Source organism: Terrapene carolina, unplaced genomic scaffold, assembly GCF_002925995.2.
Source record: "Terrapene carolina triunguis isolate 2854851 unplaced genomic scaffold, T_m_triunguis-2.0 Scaffold67, whole genome shotgun sequence".
NCBI classification, from domain to species: domain Eukaryota; kingdom Metazoa; phylum Chordata; order Testudines; family Emydidae; genus Terrapene; species Terrapene triunguis.
In genome coordinates this window covers 52,718,508-52,732,465 of record NW_020664418.1, presented here as the reverse complement: position 1 = coordinate 52,732,465, position 13,958 = coordinate 52,718,508, and the positions used below count along the sequence as shown (strand labels likewise).

Below are 13,958 nucleotides of genomic sequence, written 5' to 3'. Positions count from 1 at the left end.
TTTAATACACAGGACTGAAAAAATGTCATATTTTCAAAGAATGAAACAGGAAAGAAATGAGTAGAAAATTCTGCTAGCCTAGAATCAGTCTTGCACACCTAGTGACTCTGGGAAACTCCAGAGACTTCTTTCCGGAAGGTAGCTTTAGGTCACATGTCCTCTCTTCACATATGGAGATTATTAACGTAGCTATGGAAACCATTCTCTATTTTATTAGCATGTACATAAGATCACATGACATTTAGAGGGACATGCAAAAGAATCACAAAACATGTCTGACATGATTTCTTTGGACTATATTATAGCATCACAGTAACAGTTACAATTACACTATTTATTCTGGACGATTGACATTAATTTATTATTATTTGTAGACTGAAAATGCACCCAAAATGTGTAAGGAACACATTCTCTAAAGTGTTTACTATAAAAAAAAGTTAATAGGTGAAAGGTGAAGGAACTGGACACTATGTGATTCTTGCTTATACATCCAAAGAAGGACATTTGAGATAACATTTTAACTTCACTGCTAAGAAACGTCCTAACACTGCAGGGATGTGCCTGTTTTTGACATAAGATCACTGTAGTTCCTAACCTGGCAAGATCACTATTTTGCCAGATGACATTCATAAAGGGCTTTTTATTGCAGTAATAAATCAAAAGGACAAGGAATATGGTAAGTGGTTCTCCCTGAAGTACAATCTGCAAGTTCAGATTGTGTTACAATTCCCAGAGGAAATGTAAATGTGTCTCCTAAAAGGACATGCATGTCACGAATGGCTTGTCTACATGAAAACTTAGTTTGAGGGAAGCTGGGGTGTAAGTCTACCCCACAGTAGCCTGCCATGCATTAAAAGTACGTGTGGACTCTACTGCTGTGCATTAAAAGTTTCCTAGTGAACTTTAATCTACTACTTTTTCAAAGCAAAGTAGGTCAAAGAGCACTAGAGAACTTTTAGTGTGTGGCAGGAGGGTCCGCACAGACACTTAGGCCTTGTCTACACTAAAGGGAAAACTCGATCTAAGCTAAGCAATTTGAGTTACGTGAATAGCACAACTCAAAATCGACGTAGCTTAGATCTACTTACCGCGGGGTCCACACTATGCGATGTCGACAGGAGACACTCTCCCGTTGACTCCCTCTACTCTTCTCGATCAGGTGGAGTACAGGAGTGGAGAGTGATCAGCGGTCGATTTAGTGGCTCTTCACTAGACCTGCTAAATCAACTGCCGATGCATCGATTGACACTTGGAAAGTGTAGACAAGCCCTCTGTGTGCAGCAGGCTATTGTGGAGTAGATTTATATCCCAGTTTGCTACGAACTAAGTGCTCATGTAGACAAGCCCTAATACAGATCCATATGACTCCTGTGTATTTGACCCATCCAAATTGCTTCTTGAAATCTTGATCCTAATAAAGCTTTGTGTTGTATGTATATGTATGCATATTCGACCATAAAGATAGAAAGGGGAGGGAGGAGCTGGCAAGTAGTTGTGTTCTTAGGAATCAATTTGTCCCTGAGATCTTGCTTTCTGAAACTTGAAAGGGTTCTTTTGTTAATTCAACAAATTAAAAGCATTTCAGCCACAAATAAAAATGAATCAAATTATTCCAGTTTTAGTATGTTTATTTTCAGACACTAGTTTCTCAATCCTGGGGTTCAGTCAACTAAAGTTGTCTAGATGGGAATGGAATTATTGAAAGATTATCTCTGAAGAATTCATTTGTGTGCCTAGTTCCACACCTCCCTTAAAGGTGCCAAAACAGCCAGTTTTTACAGAATGCAAATGTGAACCCCAATTGAATGTTTCAAAATACAATTAAGCACCTACATGAGAGACTCAAGACATCACAGTCATGAGCACAGTATACAAGTGTAAGGTAACCAAAAATGCCTTTTTGGGAGTGGCAAAGTTTTGAATATCTAACACATTGGACCTTGCCCGGTTTCTCAGGTATTAAAGGCTATTTCTGATTCATGTTTCTCAAATCCTTTTAATGTTTTCAAATTTATTTCTCACCTATTTCTTCCTGCTGAACTGTCTTGTAAATAAAGCAAACAGGCATCACCAAGTGATCCAGCTAAGAACCTCATTATGCTCTTATGCACATCCCTGATGAAATGTTAAGGAGCAGGGGAAGAGCAGACAGAACATTACCTAAACGGGCACAGAAAAGAACTAGAGTCCACAATTTTACCATACTAAGAAGTGGAGTGCGGGGAGGAGACACACTTCTGAACTTGTGGCAAGAATTTCCTTCCTGTATACTGCAGTTGAGAAATACAGCATTAGCGCTTGCTACATATTATTTCAACTCCAGTTCCCTTTTTGTTGTAGCAGTTTGAGTTAAAAAGGGGCATTGACCTCATCTCTTTGAGGCACTAGTGATCACCAAACCAGTCACTTGAGCCCCATGGATGCGTTTCACAGTCCCTGCCTCCAACAGTGGGTGGTACCCAGAAAGACTGGAAAGGATTAAACAGAAAACTGCTTTTTAGGGAGACTAGATGGTTCAAGGCCAGATAGTTAATTTTTATCAAGGCCCAAATTTTCAAATTCTGATGCTTGAATAAAAAATGGTTACCTACCTCTTGTAACTGTTATTCTTCGAGATGTGTTGTTCATGTCCATTCCATGTCAGGTGTGTGTGCTCGCCATGCGCACCGTAAGTTTCTTCCCCCAGTGGTATCCGTAGGGCTCTCTGGAGTGGCGTGAGTATGCACCACTGTAAGAGATGCTGCCACCGCCCCCCCGCCCCAGTTCCTTCTTGCTGAAACTCCAACAGAAGGGAAGGAGAATGGGTCATGGAATGGACATAAGCAATGCATCTCAAAGAACAACAGTTACAAGAGGTAGGTAACCCGTTTTTTATTCAAGTGCTTGCTCATGCCCATTCCAAGTCAGCTGACTCACAGGCAGTGCCTCTGGAGGACGTGTAGATTACAACACAGCTCTGCCAAAGCCAGCATCATCTTGGGCTTGCTAGGTGATGGTATAGTGTGTCGTGAAAGTATGGACAGACGACCATGTTGTGGCTCTGCAAATGTCCTGGATAGGGAAATGTGCCAGGAAAGTTGTCAACGATGCTTGAGCTCTGGTCAAATGAGCTGTCACTATTGGCGGAGGCACGGCCTGTGCCAGCTCATAGCAGGTACAGATACAGGTGGTGATCCAGGGATGACAGCAGGTGATCCTTCATTCTGTCGGCCACAGCAATGAAGAATTGAGTAGACTTGCGGAAGGGCTCAGTCCGCTCAAGGTAGAAAGCCAGGGCGCATCTGACATCCAGTGTGTGCAGACCCCGCTCCTCAGTGGAAGCTTGAAAGGAGAACCAGTGAGCCTAGAGGGGATGAGTTTGAGGTCCCATTGGGGAATCGGATCCCGAACCTGCAAGAAGAGCCCTTCAAGATCCTTAAGAAATCTGATGGTCATCGCATGCAAGAAGACAGATCTGCTGTCGACGAGAGGGTGGAAGGCTGATATGGCTGCCAGGTGCACCTTAATCAATGAGAGAGCCAGACCTTGGTGCTTCAGGAGGAGCAGATAGTCCAGAATGGATTGTAAAGATGACTGAAATGGTGGGATGTTCCGTTCCAACACCCAGCAGGTAAAGCATTTCCACTTGGCCAGGTAAGTAGCTCTAGTGGAGGGTTTTCTGCTTTCTAAGAGAACCCACTGGACCTGTCTGGAGCAGGCCTGTTCCTCAAGGTTTAGCCATGCAGCAACCATGCTGTCAGGTGCAGGGAGGTTCGGTTCAGATGTAGCAGCCAACTGTGGTACTGCAAAAGCAGGTCCGGGCGGTTTGGGAGCGCCCAGGCAGCTGCCACTGCCAAGTCCATGAGCATGCCAAAACAATGTCGGTGAGGCCATGCCGGAGCTTTTACAATGACTCATGATCTGTCCCTCTTGATCTTGAAGAGGGTCCTGTGGATGAGGGGAATGAGTGAAAAAGTGTACATAAGGAAGTCCCCCCACGACAGGAAAAAGGCATCCGAAAGTGAGCCTTCATCGAGACCGTAGAGAGCAAAACCAGTGACATTTTCTGTTTTGTTTGGAAGCAAACAGGTCCACCCAGGGTGTTCCCCACTTCTGGAAGATGGTCCTGATGACCTCCGGATGGAGGGACCACTCGTGGGGAGAGAAGAAACTCTGCTGAGATGGTCTCCTAGAGAGTTGCGGACTTCCGGTAGCTGTGAGGCTTCCAGATGGATGGCATGTTGAATACAGAAGTCCCACAGGCGAAGGGCTTCTTGGCAGAGGGCTGATGACCGTGCTTCCCCTTGCTTGTTGACATAGAACATCAAAATTGTGTTGTCTGTCAACACCTGCACTACCTTGCCTGAGAGCTGGGGAAGGAACACTTAGCAGGCCGGGTGGATGGCCCTGAGCTCTCTGACGTTTATACGTAATGACAGCTCCTCTCTGGACCATAGGCCCTGTGTCCTAAGGGGACCGAGGTGAGCTCCCCACCCTAAATCCGAGGCTGATACCAGGGACAGGGTGGGTCGAGAAGTCACAAACGGAACCCCTTCCATCATATTGTGCGGGTTCGATCACCTGCTAGGGAGGTAAGTATTTGTGGTGGAATCGTGAGGATCTTGTCCAAGTGACGCCTGACTGGGGAGTAGACAGATGCCAGCCACATCTGTAGGGGTCTGAGGCACAGTCTTGCATGCTGAACCATATAAGTGCACGCTGCCATGTGACCTAGCAGCTTGAGGCAGACCTGGACTGTACGGAGCGGGTAGGAGTGACTTGGGCAATCAGATCTGACATTGCTCTGAATCTGGCTTCCAGTAGGAACGTTCTGGCTCGGGTAGAATCTAAGACCTCTCCAATTAACGCTATCCTCTGCATCAGGACCAATGTTGACTTCTGTTCGTTTATCAACAGGCCCAGCTCTGGGCAGGTGGCTTGTACTATCGTGATGCTGTGCTGAACATGTGCCCTCGAGTGACCTCTGATGAGCCAATCATCGAGGTATGGGTAGATCTGAATACCCCTGCATCTGAGGTAGGCTGCGACCATGCATTTTGTGAATACTCTTGGCACTGTTGCTAGGCCAAACAGGAGCTCGGCAAACTGGTAGTGGGCCTGTCCAACTATGAACCGTAGAAACCTCCGGTGGCCATGAAAAACTGAAATATCGAAGTATGCGTCCTTTAACTCTAGGGCGGTGTACCAGTCTCCAGGGAGGGGATAATGGAGGCCAGGGAGACAGTGCAGAACTTCAACTTTTTGAGGTATTTGTTGAAGCCTCGCAGGTCCAAGATGGGATGTAGACCCCTTTTGCCTTTAGAATCAGAAAATAGTGGGAGTAAAACCCTTTCCCTCTCAGTTCTTTGGGAACTTCTTCTACGGCCCCCACTTGTAGGCCCCCTCCACACCTCCTGGATGAGCAGTTGCTTGTGAGAAGGGTCCCTGAAGAGGGACAGGGAAGGGGGGTGGGAGGGAGGGATAGAAATAAATTGGAGGGTGTACCCAACTGCTACACTGCTGAGCACCCACTGGTCCAATGTTATAATGGCCCAAGCAGGAAGGTAGGGCAAAAGATAATTTGAAAATAAGAGGGGGGTAGAATCCTGGTTGCAAACTGGGAGGTCGCCCTCAGGCGCACCTTCAAAATGCCTGCTTGTTTCCAGGCGGGTAATGGCTAGAGTCCGGTTGGGATGATGAGGATTGTGGCTGGCCTTGATGGCGCTTGTAGCTCTTGCCCTTTCTACGGTAGGGCTCAGCTCTAGTCTGGCCTGCAAATCTTTGAGGCTGCTGGGGTTTGAAACACTTCCTTGAAGCCCCACGAGTGTAGAGGCCCAAGAAGCATAAAGTGGCTTTTGAGTCTTTTAGCCAGTGTAACCTAGTGTCTGTTTGGTCGGAAAACTGGGCTAAACCATTAAAGGGGAGGTCCTGGATGGATTGTTGGACCTCCGCAGATAAGCCAGCAGACTGCAGCCATGACGCCCAATGCATCGTCACAGCCGACACCATTGTCCTGGCTGAGGAATCAGCCGCAGCAGAGGCCGCCTGGAGGGATGCCCTTGCCACTGCCTTGCCCTCATCTATTATGGCCAGGAACTCCTGCCTGGATTCTTGGGGCAGGGAATCTCCAAACTTGGCCATGGAATGCCACGTATCAAAGTCATAGTGCCCCCGCAAGGATTGGTGGTTTGAAATGTGCAGTTGGAGGCTGGCCATTGAATAAACATTTTTGCCAAAAATATACAGCCTCTTTGCATCCTTATTCTTTGGGTCGAACTGGTTTGGCCTTGCCTGTCCCTCTCATGGGCTGCTGCGATTACCAAGGAGCCAGAGAAGGGGTGCATATAGAGGTATTCGAAGCCTTGGAAGGGCTGTAATATTTCTTCCCTGCACATTTGGAAATGGGGGGCAGAGAGGATGGGATCTGCCATAAGGCCTGGACCAGCTTAATGTTGCCCTTGTGAACCGGCAAGGCGACCCTCGCTGGGGTCGCTGTGGCCAAAATGTCAAACAGGGTGTTGGAGGGCTCCATCAACTCCTCAGCTTCAAGGCCCAAGTTTGCTTAAGAAACTCTTGGTGAGCCTTAAAGTCATCATGTGGCTGGGGGAGGAACCGGCTCCACGTCCCCTGCTGGGTGGGCCTCGTCCTGGGGTGGCTGAGGACCCTGGGAGCGATCCCTCATCCGAGTCGGGTGGCGGGCAGGATACAGTGGCTGAGTGTCTCTCTGATGCCTCAGAGACTGAGAATGGCACATGGGATTCTGGGGCAGGGGAAAACCCCCATGGGTTCCAGAACTGCCAGGGAACTGGCCACTGTCCTTGAAGCCATGCACCTGCTAGTGAGCCCCTGGAACTCCCGTTGGCACGGCAGGATACCCCCGATTTCTGGGTACCACAACTTCCTCACCCTCGGAGTCCGAGAAGGAAGGGTCCTCTCCTGGTGACCAGGGCGGAGCCACAGCTTCCTTAGCCTGCGGAGAACAGTGCCGGCGTTCTGTAGAGCAGTGCAAGGCGGCTGGGAACCAGCAATGGTGCTCGGGTGACCGGCAGCATTAATCCGGGGATCAGCGATCCGAGTCCGCGGATCAGTATCGCGGCTCTGGTGACTGCGTGGGATTGCAAAGACCAGCACCTAGGATCTGTTGACTGGCATCAAGGCTCCGGGGATTGCCATCGAGTTCTCGGGGACTGGCTCTGGAGTTCTGGGGATCAGCACCGGGTGGAGAGCAGCAGTGACACTCTGGAGACCGATGCCGGGCGTCCTGGGACCAGGCTTGTGCCTCAAGGGGTCGGTGGTGACAGTCCGGTGAGTGGTGCTGGGGGCTCAGGGACCGTTGTCGAGGGTCCTGGGGACCGGTGCCTGGAACTCATGGAATGGCCACAAGACTCCACTGGCTGGTAACATGGCTCCGGGGATCACCTACATTAACCTGGTGACCGGGATGGTGCCGGGGAGTGGCACCGCAGAGATGGGGATTGCTGCACAGATCCCAATGCAGGCTTGCCCCTAGCTGGGATTGCCACTGCGGGCGGGGGTTGCCGGGACTTTTCCGCAAGTGGATCTGCCAGAATGTCCTTGGCCTTTTGAAAGGCCTCAGGTGTAGTCGGCACCGTGAGGACACAGGCACCTCTGCCACTACACAGGGCAAGAGGTAGATCCTGAAGTGGGCTTGGGAGCTTATCTAGCAAGTCTGCTGCTTGGCCATTCTCTAGAAAAGACAAGGTACCTCTCGCAGGTTCTTGTTCACCTATAACTTTCCCCTTGCCCTTGTGAGACACTGGGGAGTGGCCTCTCCCGTGCTTCTTATGCCTCTTGGACAGCACCAGGGATGGAGATCAGTGCCAGAAGGAGACTGGCGTCGGAGGGGTGCTTTTCATCAATGCCAGGTCAGAGTGGGCTGGCTCATAGGCCAGTGCGAGGGCTGACTCCATGAGGAGTGCTCGGAGTCTAATGTCCTGCTCCTTCTTTGTACACGATTTGAAGCTCTTGCAGATATGCTACTTGTTGCGTACATGGGACACCCTTAAGCACTTCAAACAGCTTTGATGGGGGTCACTAACTGGCATGGGCTTTTCATACTGGTCACAAGGCTTGAGGATTGGGTCATGCCCCGTCCCTGGGTAAAGTTCATAGGGGACTGCCTCACTACAATTAAGTAGTGCTTAACTAACTAACTACCTAAACTACGAATACTCTAACTATATACACTAAAGAGTTAGAAGAATCATAGAATATCTGGGTTGGAAGGGACCTCAAGCCTGACCTTAAAAACCTCTGAGGAAGGAGATTCCACCACCTCCCTAGGTAACCCATTCCAGTGCTTCATCACCCTTCTAGTGAAAAAGTTTTTCCTAATATCCAACCTAAACCTCCCCCACTGCAACTTGAGAACCATTACTCCTTGTTCTGTCATCTGGTACCGCTGAGAACAGGTAGTTGAAAGCAGCTATCAAATCCCCCCTCATTCTTCTCTTCTGCAGACTAAACAATCCCAGCTCCCTCAGCCTCTCCTCGTAAGTCATGTGCTCCAGCCCCCTAATCATTTTTGTTGCCCTCCACTGGACTCTTTCCAATTTTTCCACATCTTTCTTGTAGTGTGGGGCCCAAAACTGGACACAGTACTCCAGATGAGGCCTCACCAATGTCGAATAGAGGGGAATGATCACATCTCTCGATCTGCTGGCAATGCCCCTACTTATACAGCCCCAAATGCCGTTACCCTTCTTGGCAACAAGGGCACACTGTTGACTCATATCCAGCTTCTCGTCCACTGTAACCCCTAGGTCCTTTTCTGCAGAACTGCTGCATAGCCATTCGGTCCCTAGTCTGTAGCAGTGCATGGGATTCTTCCGTCCTAAGTGCAGGACTCTGCATTTGTCCTTGTTGAACCTCATCAAATTTCTTTTGGCCCAATCCTTTAATTTGTCTAGGTCCCTCTGTATCCTATCCCTACCCTCCAGCCTATCAACCACTCCTCCCAGTTTAGTGTCATCTGCAAACTTGCTGTAGGTGCAGTCCACACCATCCTCCAGATCATTGATGAAGATATTGAACAAAACCGGCCCCAGGACCGTTGGGGCACTCCGCTCGATACCGGCTGCCAACTAGATATGGAGCCATTGATCACTACCTGTTGAGCCCGACAATCTAGCCAGCTTTCTATCCACCTTATAGTCCATTCATCCAGCCCATACTTCTTTAACTTGCTGGCAAGAATACTGTGGGAGACTGCATCAAAAGCTTTGCTAAAGTCAAGGAATAACACGTCCACTGCTTTCCCCTCTTCCACAGACCCAGTTATCTCCTCATAAAAGGCAATTAGGTTAGTCAGGCATGACTTGCCCTTAGTGAATCCATGCTGACTGTTCCTGATCACTTTCCTCTCCTCTAAGTGCTTCAGAATTGATTCCTTGAGGACCTGCTCCATGATTTTTCCAGGGACTGAGGTGAGGCTGACTGGCCTGTAGTTCCCCGGATCCTCCTCCTTCCCTTTTTTAAAGATAGGCACTACATTAGCCTTTTTCCAGTCATCCGGGACCTCCCCTGATCGCCATGAGTTTTCAAAGATAAATCACTGGTATGATTGCTTGCCGAAGCAAGGAGATGTTCCAACACCATCACTAGCGGTAAAAAGGAACTGAAGCGGGGAGGGGGCGGCGCCTCTTATGCTGGTGCATACGCAGAGGGCGCCAGAGCCAGCCCTACAGATACCACTGGGGGGAAAGCTTTCAGCACCAGTGCAGGTGGTGAGCACACACACCTGACATGGAATGGACATGAGCAAGCACTCGAAGAACTGTGTACCTAACTTGAGACATCTCAGGCCTAATTTTCAGAGGTGTTGAGCATGCAAAATTTACAACTTCAGCTGATAACAGTGGGTGTGCTTAATCCCTTGAAAATCAGGTCCTGTGTGTCTCAAAATGGGTACCACCACCCCCATCAGTGAATATTTTTGAAAATGTGTGTCTAAAGTATCAATCTACAGCACAGCATTAACTACACCACATCTGTGCCTATACTCCTACCAGTGACCCAAGTTTAGACTCTAGCTTGGGTAATATGAAATGAGTTCAGTATCTCTTCTACAAGACTTCATTTGTCCACATCAAAAAAACACTCTTGCAGCATAGCATAGCATAGCATAGTTTAACATCATTTTCGGTCTCTGCTCAAGGGTGGCTCAGAACTTACCTAGAATCATTATGTGGCCAAGGTTATTTCCATGACTTGGCTTTAACGAGAGATCCAATCCAGCCCCTCCTCCTCCCTAGCAGCTCCCCCATACCCAGTAAACTGACTAATTTTGATTATATACTTTTGGAATGGTCAGAGTCCTAAGGTACATTTGTAATGGAACAGATTTTAGAAAAGGAAGAGACCTCCTAGTCCACTAAGTCCATGAGCCAATAAACAGCATGTTCTCTTAGTGTTTTAAGATCAGGATCAAAAGGGCCTCAGCACAGCTGTGTATATGGGGAGCCTACGATTGGAGTAAGTGGTGAGATGCACTCACAGAACTGGTGGGGTGGGGGAGGAGGAGGAGAAGGGCCAGAACTGGAATAGCAGCAGGGGCTGTGTAGTGGTGTATGCACACCCCATCCCTTGTTGGGGTGGGCAGGGGGTGTGCTAGTACTGCGGTTACAGCCTACCAGGCTGTCTCAGGTCTCGCCATGATGAGATCTGACGGGCAGGGTCTAAGTGGCAGCCCTCAGGTACAGGGCATTGTGGTCTGGCAGCCAGAGTCAATATCGTGGCTGAGCGGCGAGAGTTAAAATGGCAGCCTTCAGACACAGGACAGTATGCCCTAGCGGCCAGTACCTGGGGGGCCATCACCGGGGCGGGGGGAGAGGGAGGAAGGGAGAGGGTGGCGGCCCAAGCCCACCCAACTCCACCTGGCCCTGACCCAGGGCTCTAACAGGGAGGAGTGGTCCACCACTAGGTCAGCGGGGAATCCCACCAAAAGACGCTGACCTCATACAGATGGGAGATACCACTCTCTCCCACCCTCCCTAGGTCACTTCCTACCGCACTTCCTGAAGCTGCAGTCCGTGGGGCATCGGGGTCTCTGGGCTCCTCTGGGCAGGTAACTCTCTTGGACTTCGATGGCCACGGATCTCCAGCTCCCACAGGGAAGGGCTGTGATAGCTCTTCAGGGGGAGCCTCCACCAAAGATCCTTCCTCTCCGGCAGCCAGCTCAGACTGAGCCGGGCTGCTCTCTTTTATACTAGCATAGCATTTGGAGCATGCCGCCTACAGTCTGAGGGGCAGAACTTCCTCCACCCATAGTGTGAGATTAATCCCTTCAGGCCCAGTGTGAGATATGCATGCCCCCTCACAGGCTGCAAGTCAGGATTGAATGTCTTCAACAGAGGTGTAAAGGGGTCCGTTTTGACAGTTTGGCTGGCTCTAACTAGTGCTATTAACAAGGAGTTACCAGATTGGGATGCATTTCTGCTACCCTCTGCCCCCTGTCAATTTTCCTAAGAACATGAGAACCTATTTAGCATGTCTAGTACTTGTGCCAAGAAGTAAAGACATATTGAATAGACCTACAACAAAACTGGATCAGAGACTGAAAGGTAAACCTATGCTCACATCCCATCACATTGCAGAGTCTGGTCCCAGGACTTTATCTGTCTATCTAGGTAAAGATGTTGCATTTGACATATGGTATATGGAAATGCCTATACTTGTTCTCTTCGTCAGCAGTCGTGCTGTTAACACTTCATTATCAGAGAGCATTGAATTTACTCACAGATAAAATGAGCTCTTTTTATGTGCACCATATAGGCATCTCCTAATGCTAGAAAGACACCAACTGCCAAGGTCTCTCACCATGTGCCAGCTAGACCTCCAGCTACCTCGTTAATAGTGCTACCCCCATCCCAGTGAATGTGAATCTGGTTTTGGCATTTCTTAGAATCCAGGTCACTCTAGTAGGAATGAAGTGGAAGCACTTACTCTCGTGCTCCTCATGCACCACTATGTTCACACGGTCCACACATGACTGGATATCATTCCATGTGATAAACTCATTCCCTCCTGTACGTGCCTGAGCTTTCAGCTTCATCAAATCATCGATGTATCTGCCATACACAAGAGAAACAATAAGAGACATCATGTGGGCCTAAGAGGGCAATTTAGCACGTGAGCCTAATGACCGTGTCCAGAACTAACATGCAAGATAAACCTGGAACAAATGCAAAAAGGGGAAGGGGAGACATACCAAAGCAGCTCACAAGAGCCCAGATCAATGCAACTGGCAGGGCGCCACAGAGACTGCATGCAAGACAGTGAGTCCAAGACCAGTGTGAAGACTGAGCATGGACTTCATGTGAAGGGGGGGTGGCATCAGCAACAGCATAAAAGAACCTGAATACAGCACTAATGTGAAGTCTGGGAAGAGACTTCAAGAGACTGTACGTGAGTATGATTAATATGAAGGGGTGGCATAAGAGACAGTGTGCAAGAGAGCAAGCTCATGGGACCAGGCAAAAGGGGCACCAGCGACTAAATGTCATGATTAACAATTTGGAAAGATAGCATTAAAGGGTAAAAGAAAAAAATGAAATGTCAGGAGAATAATAATAATAATAATAATAATATAGGGAATATTTGGCGCACTGATAGAGGCCACATCCATCTGTCACATGTACCCACCTCTGGGAGTTCTCATCTTCAATGTTAGTGAGCCCTGTAACTGGACTGCTCAGTTGTTTCCAAATTGTGTTCACATCCCCTGAATCCAACGCCCTGTTAATCAGAGCCACAGACGACAGCATCTCCACTGCAACTGACAGCTCTGGATGGGTGAGGTTACCCTGCATGCAAAGAGGACAATGAGGATCACACATCCTTCACAAATTTATGCCATGTGAGGTGGATAGAATGTGGCAGTAGTTACAGTAACTGCAGTGAGTGAGTAAACGAGGAAGACAAGGAGACAGCACAGCAACCGTAAACTACAGGGGAAAGTATGTGGTACAAGGAAGAGTAAGAGAATCACAAGTGAAACCAAGTAGGCAGAGCAAGTGATGTAAAAAATTAGAATCCACAGCTCCATGCAGCTCAGAGAATATATCCCTGATTTACAGATAAAAAACATAAGAACCATAATGGGTCAGATCAATGGTCCATCTAGCCCAGTATCCTGTCTTCTGACAGTGGCCAATGACAGATGCTTCAAAAGGAATGAACAGAACTGGGCAATCATCAAGTAATCCATCTCCTGTCATCCAATCTGACAGTCAGAGGCTTAGGGACACCCAGAACATGGGTTTGTGTCCCTAACCATCTTAGCTAATAGCCATTGATGAACCTATCCTCCATAAACTTCTCTAATTCTTTCTTGAACCCAGTTATACCTTTGGCCCTCACAAAATCCCCTGGCAATGAGTTCCACAGGTTGAATGTGCTTTGTGTGAAGAAGTACTTCCTTTTGTTTGTTTTAAACCTGCTGCCTATCAATTTTACTGGATGACTCCTGGTTCATGTGTTATCTGAAGGGGTAAATAACATTTCCTTATTCACGGTCTCCACACCGTTCATGATTTTATAGACTTCTATCATAAGCCCTCTTAGTTGTCTCTTTTCAAAGTTGAACAGTCCCAGTCTTTTTAATTTCTCCTCATACGGAAGCTGTTCCATACCCCTAATCATTTTTGTTGTTCTTCTCTGTACATTTTCCATTTCTAATACATCTTTTTTAGATGAAACCACCAGAACTGCATGCACTATTTGAGGTACTGGTGTACCATGGATTTATATAGTGGCATTACATTGACTCTCATATTTTATATATCCCTTTCCTAATGGTTCATAACATTTGGTTACCTTTTTGACTGCTGTTGCACATTTAGTAGAAGGTTACTTTCCTGTAATTGCAGGTTCTTTCCCTGTTTGGATTCTAAACGTGGATGCACACGCATGCTATGCGCTGGAGCCAGAACAGTTTTGTAGTAGCATCCTTTGACCCG

At 48.1% G+C, this 13,958-nt stretch overlaps 1 protein-coding gene across 1 annotated transcript in view; it reads right to left on the bottom strand.

The window, feature by feature from the left end:
- IQGAP1 (IQ motif containing GTPase activating protein 1) overlaps positions 1–13,958 on the bottom strand; it is a 156,281-nt gene that overhangs the window by 91,750 nt on the left and 50,573 nt on the right. Inside the window, exons 12-13 of the mRNA XM_026648480.1 lie at positions 12,643–12,803; positions 11,944–12,068 (exon numbers count right to left, since the gene is read on the bottom strand). Coding sequence (XP_026504265.1) covers positions 11,944–12,068; positions 12,643–12,803 — 286 coding nt within the window. The remainder of the gene's footprint in view (positions 1–11,943; positions 12,069–12,642; positions 12,804–13,958) is intronic.